The following is a 13155-nucleotide window of genomic DNA, read 5'->3' as shown; positions in this document are numbered from 1 at the left end:
TAAATCTGACTTTCCAAAAACAAAAAAAAGACAAACTTAACAAATCTTTATGTAAAAATCATCAAAAAAAAAAAAAAAAACCTTCTAAAAATACATAAATCTTTACAAAACAAATGGGCAATGGCTCTGAATGCATGCTTTTTTAAGGAATATATCCAAATGCTCAATAACCCCAAGAAATTATTCTCAATATCACCAGAAAATAGTAAAATATAAACAAAATTCACAAAAGGTTGATCTTTTCAAATCCATTAAGTTGCGTAGAATTTTTTTCTAAAGGAAATAAACACAATTAAGGTTGTGGAGAGATGCAAAACATACTCACTACAGTATAAATGTAAAATTATGTACTTGCTTTCGAAACAGTGTAGCAATTTCTCAAATGATTAAATATGGTCTCCATATGTCTAACAATTCCATTTAGACATACATGCAAGAGAAATGAAACACATGCCCACACAAAAAACCAAGGCCTACACAAAAGCCTGTAGAAAGCCAGGACAAAAAAAAAAAGAGGAAACAATTCAAATGTCCAGATAAACAAAACATGCTCCAGACAATGAAATATTGTATATACTTAAAGATAACTGAAATATGATACAAGCCGCCCCAATACATGAACCTTAAAAATACTGTGCTAAATGGGATTATGGAGCGAGTGTTAAATTTAGTGCCTAGAGTACCTGCTTTCCACAGTGGATTCATCTGTGTTTAATACCCAATTCTAGCTCCTGCCAAAGTAGACATGGGAGGCCCATGTGAGAGGCCCAAATTGAGTTTCCAGAGTCCTTACCATGGAAGACTTTCGGAGAGAAACAGTAGACACTCATTCTGTCATTCTAACACTTTAAAAATTACTATATATCTAGCAAAGTTAATAATTATTTAGAGAATGGTATGGAAACATCATAAATACTAGTTCTTTTTAACTAACCATAAGCCCATTATAAATCAGATGGAAAAACCTATATCATAAACAAATGGAAACAAATAACTTGGCTCTGATCTTGGCCAAATGACGTGGAGGCAGCAAAGTTACTCCGTTGAGGCTCCTTTGCAGTTCATTCCACCTACTGTACCCAGCCCTGGGTAACTACAGATCAGCTTTTTTCATTTTCTTTTCTTTTTTTTTTTTTTAATTAAAGAAATTGGGTACAAGTCAGTTTTCTCTGCTGTCAAACGAAGATAATACCATATATTTGGCACAGTTAGGTAAGGAACATGGATAATATGAATACAGTGCCATTAGCATGGTGCCTGGTACAAAAGGCACGCAACAAATGTTGCTTTATTACTGTAATTATTTCTGGAAGAATTAAGGTACTATTTTTCACAGTACATGAAGCTTAGAGAAGTTCTACAAAATAAGTTTTCAAAGAAAAAGAACTGTAAGGTATTTGGTGTTTCAGAAGAAACAATGAACAGAGAAAAGAAAGGGTCAATGGAATGTTCTGGGTAAATCATTATGCCTCAGTTGTGTTTTCTGAGCCATAGTTAGACTCAGATGTTTCACCCGAGTGTTGATTGCAGCTTTTCAAGTGCAGCCATCAGGAAGCCCAGGCTTACCGTTCTGGGCAGGATTCAACGGCTGCTCAGGCTGGAAACCAAAGTCTGTATCGTCTGGCCAGGTCTGGCTATTCTGGTATTCCTGGTAGGCCATTTTCTCTTCAAAAAACTGAGTTGCAAATCCTTAAAACAGACATACAAAAACAGTTATTAGAGTTAAGTTTCTAAAACACACCTCATATTTCAAAATGTTTACGGAATAAATGTAATTAAGAGATTTCTTTTGGTGTATAAAAATTTTGAAATCCATGCATTTTTTGCAATGCACATTTCTGAAAACATCAGTTTGTAATATTTATCTTAGAGAAGTGCAACTTTCACCCAGTGTTTCACTCCCTAAACGCCCACAATAACCAGGGCTAAAGCCAGGCCAAAGGTGGGAGCTGTGACCTCAATCTAGGTGTCAGGAACCCAACTATTTGCTCTACATGAGTGACAGGGACCCAGGTACTTACACATAAACACAAAGCTAGAATTAGAAAAGGCAGCTGGGTCTCAAGTCCAAGCATATGAACACTAGACACAGGCAATTCAAAGAGCATTTTAGGGCCTGACACAATGGCTCAGTAGCTAAATCCTCATCTTGAATGCTCCAGGATCCTATATGGGCACCAGTATCTCTTGGCTGCCCCCTCCCATCGGGCTCCCTGCTTGTGCCCTGGGAAGGCAGCTGAGGAAGCCCAAAGCATTAGCACCCTGCAACTGCATGGGAGGACTAGAAGAAGCTCCTGGCTCCTGGCTTCAGATCAGCTCATTACCAGCCATTACAACCACTTGGGGAGAGAACCAGTAGGTGGAAGATCTTTCCATCTTTTTCTTCACTTCATAAATCTGATTTCCCTTTCCAATAAAAATAAGTAGATCTTTAAAACAAGCAATCATCACCTTAATTGCTATGCTAATTTATCTTCCCAAAAAAGACTTGAATTTTATGGCTATGAACCCTTTCAACTATGTAAATAGTATTTTTTTAAAAGATTTTTTTTTTTTTTTTGGAAAGGTGGATATACAGAGAGGAGGAGAGACAAAGAGGAAGATCTTCCATCCAATGATTCACTCGCAAAGTGGCCGAAACGGCTGGAGCTGAGCCAATCTGAAGCCAGGAGCTCTTCCGGGTCTCCCACGTGGGTGCAGGGTCCCAAAGCTTTGGGCTATCTTCGACTGCTTTCCCAGGCCACAGGCAGGGAGGTGGATGGGAAGTGGAGCTGCCGGAATTAGAACCGGCGCCCATATGGGATCCCGGCGCATTCAAGGCGAGGACTTTTAGCCGCTAGGCTACGCCGCCGGGCCCAATAAAAATAAATTTTAAAAAGTCTGTAGCAGAATAGTTGTACTGACAGCAAGTTGAAATATCTATGATTTTTTTTTTGTTAATATTATTTACATAGTTGAGGGCCCAGTGCGATTTTGTGATGATTAAAATCCTCGCCTTGTACGCACTGGGATCCCATATGGTCACTGGTTCTAACCCTGGCGGCCCTACTTTCCATCCAGTCCCCTGCTTGTGGCCTCGGAAAGCAGTCGAGGATGGCCGAAAGCCTTGGGATCCTGCACCCGCGTGGGAGACCCGGAAGAGGTTCCTGGTCCCGGTAACGGATTGGCGCGCACTGGCCCGTTGCAGCTCACTTGGGGAGTGAAAGATCGGATGGAAAATCTTCCTCTCTGTCTCTCCTCCTCTCTGTATATCCGGCTTTCCAATAATAATAAAATCTTTAAAAAAAAAATAAAATAAAATTTATTTTTATTGCAAAGTCGGATATACTGAGAGGAGGAGAGACAGAGAGGAAGATCTTCTGTCCGATGATTCACTCCCCAAGTGACTGCAACAGCAGGAACTCAGCTGATCCGAAGCCAGGATCCAGGAGCTTCTTCCAGGTTTCCCACATGGGAGCAGAGTTCCAAAGCTTTGGGCCATCCTCCACTGCCTTCCCAGGCCACAAGCAGGGAGCAGGAAGGGAAGTGGGGCTGCCGGGATTAGAACCGGCGCCCATATGGGATCCTGGAGTGTTCAAGGCAAGGACTTTAGCTAATAGGCCACTGTGCCGGGCCCGGTAATGACCATTTCTATGTTTTTTTTTTTTTTTGAATATAACTTACAATTAAGAATCTGCTTTTTGCAATACTTGTTGTTACATTTAATTTCATTCAGAAACACTGCTAAATATTATGATCCACATGGTAAATGATTTATCTAAGTGTTCAGAACTAGCACACAACATACATTTAAAAAATCAGGATCACAAACCTATATATGCCTGGTCAGAGTACACTAACACACTTGAGAGGAAAAGAAGCAACTACTAACAATTAGGTCAGGACAACAGACTAAATCAGAACTGTCACAGATCCATGACATGATGTATAACCAACCTAGTTAGAGAAAAAGAGAAACTAGGCTCTTCAGATTAGTAAATACAGTAGCATTACTAAAAAAAGAAAAAACAAAATAAAAAACAAAGTATTATTATTTTAATAATTTAAATTCCATAGTAAGTAAGTATAGTAACTAAAATAAAATATTTCTTCAAGATATCTATATAGTTCATAATGAATCTTATTCCTAGGTTCACATCACAAGGTTATATTTGTGCATAGAAGTTATATTTGTTCATAGAAGTTAGTGAGTTTATGTTTTAAAGCCAGAAAAATGAATGCAATTAGCCATAAACTTCACTGGGGTAGCAATCACATGATCATTCATCATTTATATCCATACCTCACCGCTAATGACATTTACTCATTCTACCAATTTATTCCAGGTAACCATGTAAAATCGACAATACAGTTCTAAACTGAGGAAGAAGTATCATTCTCAGTAGGACAAGTTATTCAAAGATCTTTAAAAATCTGATTATAGAAGGTAACTGACATAACACTGCAGAATGATGATAGAAATTATAATAGTGGTGCACATCTGGTGCAGGAGTCAAGATGCAGCTTTTGACACCTACACCCCACTTGGGAGTGCCTGAGATACAACCCAGGCTCCAATTCCAGTTCCATCCTCATGCCAATGTGTACCCTGGGGGCAACAGGTGATGGCTCCAGCACCTGCCACTCACACAGGATTCCCAGAAGAAACTCCTGGCTCTGGCCTGACCCAGCGTTGGCTGTTGCAGCATTCTGGGAATGAAGTTATCTATCTCACTCTCTAATTCTACTTTCAAACACACGATTATTTTTACAGAAGGAAGAAGGGAGGGAGGTAACAAGGAAAGCAGGGGAGCCCGGCACGGTGGCTTAGCGGCTGAAGTCCTCACCTTGAACACACCAGGATCCCATATGGGCACCAGTTCTAATCCCAGCAGCTCCACTTCCCTTCCAGCTCCCTGCCTGTGGCCTGGGGATTCCTTGGGACCCTGCACCCGTGTGGGAGACCTGAAGGAAGTTCCTGGCTCCTGGCTCTGGATCGGCACAGCACTGGCCATTGCAGTCACTTGGAGAGTCAATCATCGGATGGAAGATCTTCCTCTCTGTCTCTCCTCCTCTCTCCTCTCTGTATATCTGACTTTGTAATAAAAATAAATAAGTCTTAAAAAAAAAAAAAAAAGGAAGGAAGGAAGGAAATAAAGAAGACAGAAAGACACAGCTATGAGGGGAAAAAATCCACCTTTGAAAATCTAAGCCATTCTCCTTTGAAGTGTATTCTTGTACCATACACCTTGGTTGGTAAAGGAGACACAAATAAATTATGTAAGGAGACACAAATAAACACTTCAGGTTTTACAGGCCTAAAGCCATATTGGTTCTGTTACAAGCCCTAGATTGACCATACGAGATGTCATCATCAGAGTGCTTTCCCTAATCTCAATATGTTGGCATTCTAGGAAAGTAGTGGCCAAGTGGCAGCAATTAGTCATCAAAAATAATACAGATTCCATACTTATACAGATAAGTGGGCTGTCGCAGAAATCAGAATGCCCTGGCCCACAGGAATTTCAGCTGCAGTTAACAGGTTATGATGTTCCACAGGCAGTCTACTTGATGGTTTTTCCAACATCTATCTAAAGTGAACACATTTCACATATTTAACAAAACAAATTTAGGAACACAGTGATACTTCTCACCCTGCTCTCCCTTCCTCACAGGCAACCTAGTTTTAAAGTGAATAAATTGAGTAACAATTCTAGCTCTGACACTAAAAATCTGACTTAAAAAGTCATGATGTCTGCTCCATTTTCCAGGTAAGTAATTTCACAGACCCAGTCCCCAGGACAAACAACCTGTAGAATTTCCAAAGGTACATCATGCAAATACTCATCCAAGCTTGCCCAAAGGCAATTTACCAAAATGGCCATGGTTCAGAAAACAGGAATTAAACCTCTCAGGCCTTCCTAATTCCTGGAGATTCAAAATGTGATTGAAGCCTATCAAAGTGAGGATTTAGAGCAATCATGTAATGGTGCTGGTGCAGTATAGGGCACCTACTTTGCAGTTATTTGCTCAGTAACTGAGCAAAAAATGGGACAGATATATTGGCTGCTAGCAACCTGTCAGCCAGCTGATAAGAGTTATTACAATAGAAATGCCTATGCGGAAGTACTTAAAAGTTACCTCCTTACTAATATATAAAGTGAGACGCAATGCCACACACGACAGAATTAGAGATTAATGCAAAAAAAACAAAAAAGGCCCAAAAGAAACAGAGATGGTATTATATATATAACATTTCTATTTAATTTCTAAATCTGGTCTGTTAAGAAGCTGGATGGGTCTTAGGTAGAGACTGTGGAACAGACACAGCAATGCAGGTTCCACACTACATACATAGCTATTAGCTTTCCTTTCCATACTCAAGGACAAAATGCATTCCGCTATTACCTGCCTCTCACAAGCCTATGAACCTTGCATCTGTCCTACTAAAATGAGGCCCCGAGAAATATTTAGCCTGACATTCCCCATCACATTAATATAACATATTGACATTATGCTAATTGGGTCTGATGAATATAAAGTGATAAGCATGTTAGATACTTTTTTTAAAATTTATTTATTTTTATTGGAAAGGTGGATATACAGAGAGGAGGAGAGACAGAGAGGAAGATGTTCCATCGGATGGCTCACTCCCCAAGTAAGCTCAACGGCTGGAGTTTAGCCAATTCGAAGCCAGAAGAGAAGCCAGGAGCTCTTCCAGGTCTCCCACGCGGGTGCAGGATCCCAAAGCTTTGGGCCGTCCTCAACCACTTTCCCAGGCCACAAGCAGGGAGCTGGATGGGAAGCAGGGTCGCCGGGATTAGAACCGGTGACCATATGAGATCCCGACGTGTGCAAGGCGAGGACTTTAACCACTACACTATTGCACCGGGCCCATTAGATGCTTTCTTAAACACACACACGAACAATACACCAGGCAATAAATCACAAAGAAACAGACTGTGCCATTATCTCAGTTATTTTTCTTCCAAGCAGAAAAGTAAGTTGCTAGAACTTGTGTCACAAAAACGGGAGGGGGCGGAGGTAGGAAAGGCAGATTTGGTAGATCTTTTAAGATTTCCAAGACAATATAAAGACTATACCACTATACCACAGTTGAGTGTACTTTGAACCATCTAAAAAGTTACCTGCAAGGCATGGATTTAAAGTAAGAGAAAACTACCAAATTAAAGCTATAGTCCAAATGCTTTGCCATTTGGACCTCAGGACCACTGAAGCATTTGTGTCAAACATGGATGCTAAATGGAGCCTAAAATAAACAGAAATGAGACAAACACAAGCCAGACATCTGGAATTGTCAAGGAAGTCATGGCTTTCTTTGCCAGAAAAAAAAAAAAAACATTCACCTTTTGAGAAGCTTAAGGCTTGATAGAGACCAAATGCTCACTCTACGGGGGCATGATGTGGCCAGAGTTTCCCATTACGAAGTGAGTTTTACCTAATTTACCTAGGCTACTTTGGTATATAGAGCACCACTCTATAACCAAGTGAGGATGGGAAGAGAGCAAATTCAAGAAAGGTGGTGGTACCATGGGTGAAACACCGCCAGGTATGCTGGCAACTCATGAGCCTGGTTTGTTAATGTTCCTGACACTCACGGGGGATACTTGCTTGTGGCTTTAGCCTGCAACCCATGCCCTGGCTGCTGCAGCCATTTGGAGAATGAAATAGCAGATGCAAGTATGTGTACTTGTGTGCATTCTAACTCTGCCTTTCAAATCAAAAATTTAAAAGAAGGTCCAGAGATATGAATAATTTCCCAACAGGTGGCGCAGATTCCTGAAACACATTGCTTCTTCTGTCTTAATGCATATTAATGTCCATATGACCAGATGACTGAGAAAAGAAAAAATGTCAAGGCTGGTTTATACAGGGGTCTGTGTTAACACACAAGCATCATCCAAAATCTGGCAACTGCAACAATACTGCCCCAGGTTAAAGGCAACCTGAAGACAGTAGTAAGGTAACATTCTAGCAGGCGCCAGAAAAACAAATGTACAATGCTTCACGAACATTTATTAAGGTTTCTGCTGGTTGGTTAAAGGTACGGCGGGGCGGGGGGGAAGTAATGACAGGAAAGTCTGGGAAAAGGATAAGGAGGCAAAAGTCTTGAAATGGTCATAGACCATGCAGATAATTTTGTCCCACGTGAAGCTTAAAGGCTGACAAAATGACATACTTTATACTCAGTGAAGATTACTCAAAGGGTCCATGAAAAAGCTGCCATAGAAGCTATACATATGAACTCAACAATATGGCCTCCCATCAAACAAAGCTCAACTGGATTAAACTCCTGCCAAATACATAACCTGCCAATAGTGAAGCATGTGTTTGGCATAGTGGTTAAGAACTCAGTCTTGATCCCACTCCCGGCTTACTTTGGGATAAAGCATACACTCGGAGGCAGCACGGAGACTGGACTGAGATCCTCACTTTAGCTTCCACCTGGCCCAGCCCCACCCCCTGCCTACACCTGAGGAGTCAACCAGCAGTTGGAAACAGTTTTTGCTTGTAACTACCTCTCAAACAATATCTTAAAAGCACATACCATAACTGAACTCTCAGTATGGCACTCCTCTCACAAAGATGAGTTCAAGTAAGTAGAAAGAGCGAGAAAGATTTGCTGTTACTTGAATAAAGATGTACTCTGGAGATCATTTCTGCCTACAATGTTTCTTTTTTACATTTTATTTGAAAGGATGGCAGGAGAGAGGATAGGAGGAAAGGAGAAGGGAGGGGAGGGGAGGAGATGGACCTTCTATTGGTTCACTCCCTAAACACCTGTAACACCAGAGATGTTGCCTCCACTGGTTCACTCCCCCAAAAGGCCACAATAGCCAGGGCTGGGGAAGACCTTAGTCAGCAGCCAGGAGTTTCCTCTGGACCTCCCATTTGGAAGCAGGGACTGAAGGTCTCGGGCCATCTTTACCAAACCCACGCACAGCAGGAAACTACATTGGGAGCGATGTCACTGGAAGTTGAACTGGAACCCATGAGACCCTGGTGTTGTTGTGGAGTGTGAGAGAGATCACACTGGACCTAAGTGTAGGATGTTAGAAGGAGTCTTTATTGCCCAAGCCTGGTAACAGCAGCTCCTGCTACACTCCAGGAGCCACTGCACCAAGTTGTCAAAGTCAAGGGTTTTTAAGCTCTCATCCTCCAATCAGACTGAGAGCCACGCAGTACAAAAAAGTTTTAAACAGGAGGGGAGTTACCAGAGCCCAAATTTTCCTGTAGTTAACTAACCTAACATAGTACAAGATGAGGCAGGAGGGGCCAGGTGCACGGAGCCTCTGGAGTAATTTCCATGCTGTCAGTTTTGAATGGTGTGAAAGAATCAGGGTGTACTTTCCCCAGCTTGAATGGCAGGAAGTGATGTAGGAAAGGCATGGTGCAGAAACTGTTTCTGTGCCCTATCCACTGTCAATTAACCTGCCATCAATGGCAATACCCCATTATAGTGTCTCAACAGTTTTACCACTACGTCACATGCCAACACCATGTTTCTTTTATTGTCACCACCACTGAGGAGTTAACAGAATGAAAATCAGATCCACCATCAGGACAATTCACATAGTACTGCTTCTGAATGAATAATTAATTTTTCAGCCAAGATGTACAGAAATGGGTTTATGCCCACAGAAATGACCTGTTCTTACCATATACCATCACTCAGAACAAGCTGGCCTGATTACTGAAGACTTCCAGCTTCAGAATGGAGACAAAATCTTGAAAAGGACGGGGTAATGCTTTAAATTAGAGGCCCTTTTAAGTTATGTTTCTTCACAGACAGAATACCGGGTCTGCAACTAAAAGGCTAGATTTGGGCAGCAATCCCACTTAGTATTAATCTATTCATAGAATATTTGTTTTCATTTCTGACAACTAAGTTCTGCTGTTTAGCAGATCTTAGTCCCCAGGAAAGAAATATACCTAGTGGCATATACAATAACAGTTCAACTGGATTAGAAGATGAAATGGCCACACGGCCGTGTGCAACTCCTTACACCATTAAACTGTCCAGATGGAATCTACTGGCTAGAATGACTGAGCCTAATCATCAAGGGGAAATTGGATTGCTGCTACACAAGGAAAACAAGAATGATGACATCTGGAATAAGTATTGTTCCAAATATAAACTGTTGAAGATAAAATTTATACTTATTCTCTTAATAGCAGAATAGCCAGTGAACTTTGATCTAAGGTCTGATAAACATCCAACAATGGATACAGTGACTACAGGGAGCAGTCCTTTATTTAGGTCTCAGCCCTAGGGATACACACTGCTCCATGTGTTCTGGAGAGTTTTCTTCCCCCTGTGCAATTAACTCCCTATGCAGATAACCAAATATTGGCAGTTAAAAACGTGAACTAGCTAATATTCAAATTTCAAAAATGGGTAGAAAGAAGAAATGTTCAATGCAATGAAGAAAAAAAAAACAAAACAGAAGGCACATGCTAATCTCTAAATGCTTTAAAAGGCCTCCTGTGCAAGAGAACATTCTGTATCTTCGATGCTCAGCATTATTCATGGCAGCAGAAAGCAGAATGTCCCCTCATTTCACCAGAAGCATTAGCTCATGAACCACCAAGCAGCGCTCTTCAGTTAAAACCTCTAAAGGGTATGTCAATTCTTCAATTTGTAAGTCGCACATTTCTGAATCTTCTTAACTATGTAAATATGCTGAAAACTCATTGCAGCAACAAAACCTTAATTTTCTCACAAGATACAAATGAAAAGCTCCTTCAGTCTGTCTGGAGTGCACTTTTGAGGTTCACCTCAGTTTTGTCCCCTAGAAACAACAGTATTTCTGTTCCACAGGGCCAGATAAGCTTGGGTTACAACCAATTAAAATGCTGTTTCACAATCATTTAAGTAGGAAAAAGAGGCTGACAGCCAAACAATGATTAGCAAAGCACAGGATTAGCTCAACTTCCTCTAAGATTCCCCCCTTTTTAAAAATTTTTTTACTTTTGGGCCCGGCGGCGTGGCCTAGTGGCTAAAGTCCTCGCCTTGAAAGCCCCGGGATCCCATATGGGCGCCGGTTCTAATCCCGGCAGCTCCACTTCCCATCCAGCCCCCTGCCTGTGGCCTGGGAAAGCAGTCGAGGACGGTCCAATGCATTGGGACCCTGCACCCGCGTGGGAGACCCGGAGGAGGTTCCAGGTTCCTGGCTTCGGATCAGCGCGCATCGGCCCGCTGCGGCTCACTTGGGGAGTGAATCATCGGACGGAAGATCTTCCTCTCTGTCTCTCCTCCTCTCAGTATATCTGGCTGTAATAAAATGAATAAATCTTTTAAAAAAATTTTTTTTACTTTTGATCACTTTTACATAGTTGATTAGGGTGGGAAGAGTGAAGGGCTAGAGGAAAGTGGGTGAGACCATTGCTTCCACATTCTGTTTTTTCCTTCCTGTTATCTGGGGGAAGAGGGGAAGAAGAGAAGTAAGGGAAGAAGCCATACCCAGCCTCCCCACTGCCTCTTAACCTGGGATGGTGGAAGGCCACCCAATGCCATCCCAGGATCCCAGATGTAGGGCATGCGTGAAGGGTCCCACTCAAGTGCTTTTGATAGTTCAACAGTTCTTAATTGCAGTGGATCTCGCCACAACAAGCACAATGAAATCTCTCCAGAATCCACTGGCTGACATATTCCATCTTAGAGTCTCCATTTGTTCCCATATTCACTGCCAACACTTGATCAATTTTTTCTGTCCTCCATCCTCTGTTATGGTACCCGATGTCCTCTGCAGGCTCCAATGTACTGTTCTACAGAAGTTTTAGATAAAATTAATGTTTTAAACTTCATCTGAGGGCTGGCAAGGTAGCTTAGTAGCTAAAGTCCTCACTTTCCACACGTAGGGATCCCATACGGGTTTTTACCCCAGCTGCTCCACTTCCCATCCAGCTCCCTGCTTGTGTCCTGGGAAAGCAGTCGAGGATGCCCCAAAGTCTTTGGGAACCTATATTCATGTGGAAGACCCAGAAGACACTCCTGGCTAACATGCTAACATGCCAGATAAGGTTCACAGCATTTACCAATGAATTCTTGTCCCTCTCCTGATAGCAATCTCTGCCACAGCTAACTTCTTTTAACAAAGGAAGATGTATAATAAACAAATTGTTTATCTTGCTAGAGTATGGCAAGAAACAAATACCATGTAGAAGATTAGAAATATGGGACAGGGTGTTATTTTAGCTAAGATAAGCATACTTGGGGCCCAGCGTAGTAACCTATTGGCTAAAAGTCCTTGCCTTGCGAGGGCCAGGATGCCATGTGGGTACCAGTTCATATCCTGGCTACTCCCTGTTTGTGTAGAGCTGCAGATACTTGGGGAGTGAACCAGTGAATGGAATATCTTTCTCTCTGTATCTTCTTTTCTATGTACTTCTGCCTTTCCAATAAAAACAAACTTTATAACTTGTTTTAAGATATTTGGATTTTCAACAATGTTTGGATGTCCAGCACTAATCTAATATTAACAGATGTGTACACTTCTTTTTGTAAAGGGGTAAACTTGAACAAATTCAACACAGCTAACACAGAAAAGATCATTCTGAAAAAGAGCTATATACTATGCCTGGTAGTTAATTTGAAAACCCCTATGGTTAAGTGAGTGGTTGGCTTTTGTTTTACAGTGGGTAAAGCCACTGCTTGCAAAGGCCACCCATTGCCATCCCAGGGTCCCAGATGTGGGGCATGCGTGAAGGGTCCCACTCAAGTGCTTTTGATAGTTCAACAGTTCTTAATTGCAGTGGATCTCGCCACAACAAGCACAATGAAATCTCTCCAGAATCCACTGGCTGACATATTCCATCTTAGAGTCTCCATTTGTTCCCATATTCACTGCCAACACTCCGTATATCAGTGTATTGGTTGGGGTCCCAGGTGTTCTGTTTTTAATCCAACTCCCTGTTTTGTTTTTGTTTGTTTTCCAACTCCCTGTTAATGCAACGAGGAAAGCAGTGAAGATGCCCCAAGTTATCTGTGTCCTGCTCACCCACATGCAAAACCCACATCAAGCTGCATCACTCCTGGCGTCATCTTGGTCCAGTTCCAGCTTTTTCAGCTATGTAGGGAGTGAACAGGTGAATGGAAGACAACCTGATCTTCTGTGACATTTTCAAATTAATAAAGAAGCAAAAAGCTTAAAT

The 13155-nt window shown here is 41.7% G+C and overlaps 1 protein-coding gene across 10 annotated transcripts in view; it reads right to left on the bottom strand.

The window, feature by feature from the left end:
* MAP4 (microtubule associated protein 4) overlaps positions 1-13155 on the bottom strand; it is a 116058-nt gene that overhangs the window by 46898 nt on the left and 56005 nt on the right. For all 10 annotated transcript variants that reach the window (XM_058678690.1, XM_058678691.1, XM_058678693.1 and 7 more), the window contains exon 4: positions 1567-1689. In XM_058678690.1, coding sequence (XP_058534673.1) covers positions 1567-1689 — 123 coding nt within the window. The remainder of the gene's footprint in view (positions 1-1566; positions 1690-13155) is intronic.

This window comes from Ochotona princeps, chromosome 21, assembly GCF_030435755.1.
Source record: "Ochotona princeps isolate mOchPri1 chromosome 21, mOchPri1.hap1, whole genome shotgun sequence".
NCBI lineage: Eukaryota > Metazoa > Chordata > Mammalia > Lagomorpha > Ochotonidae > Ochotona > Ochotona princeps.
The sequence above is the reverse complement of the archived record's forward strand: the minus strand, read 5'-3'. Positions and strand labels throughout refer to the sequence as shown.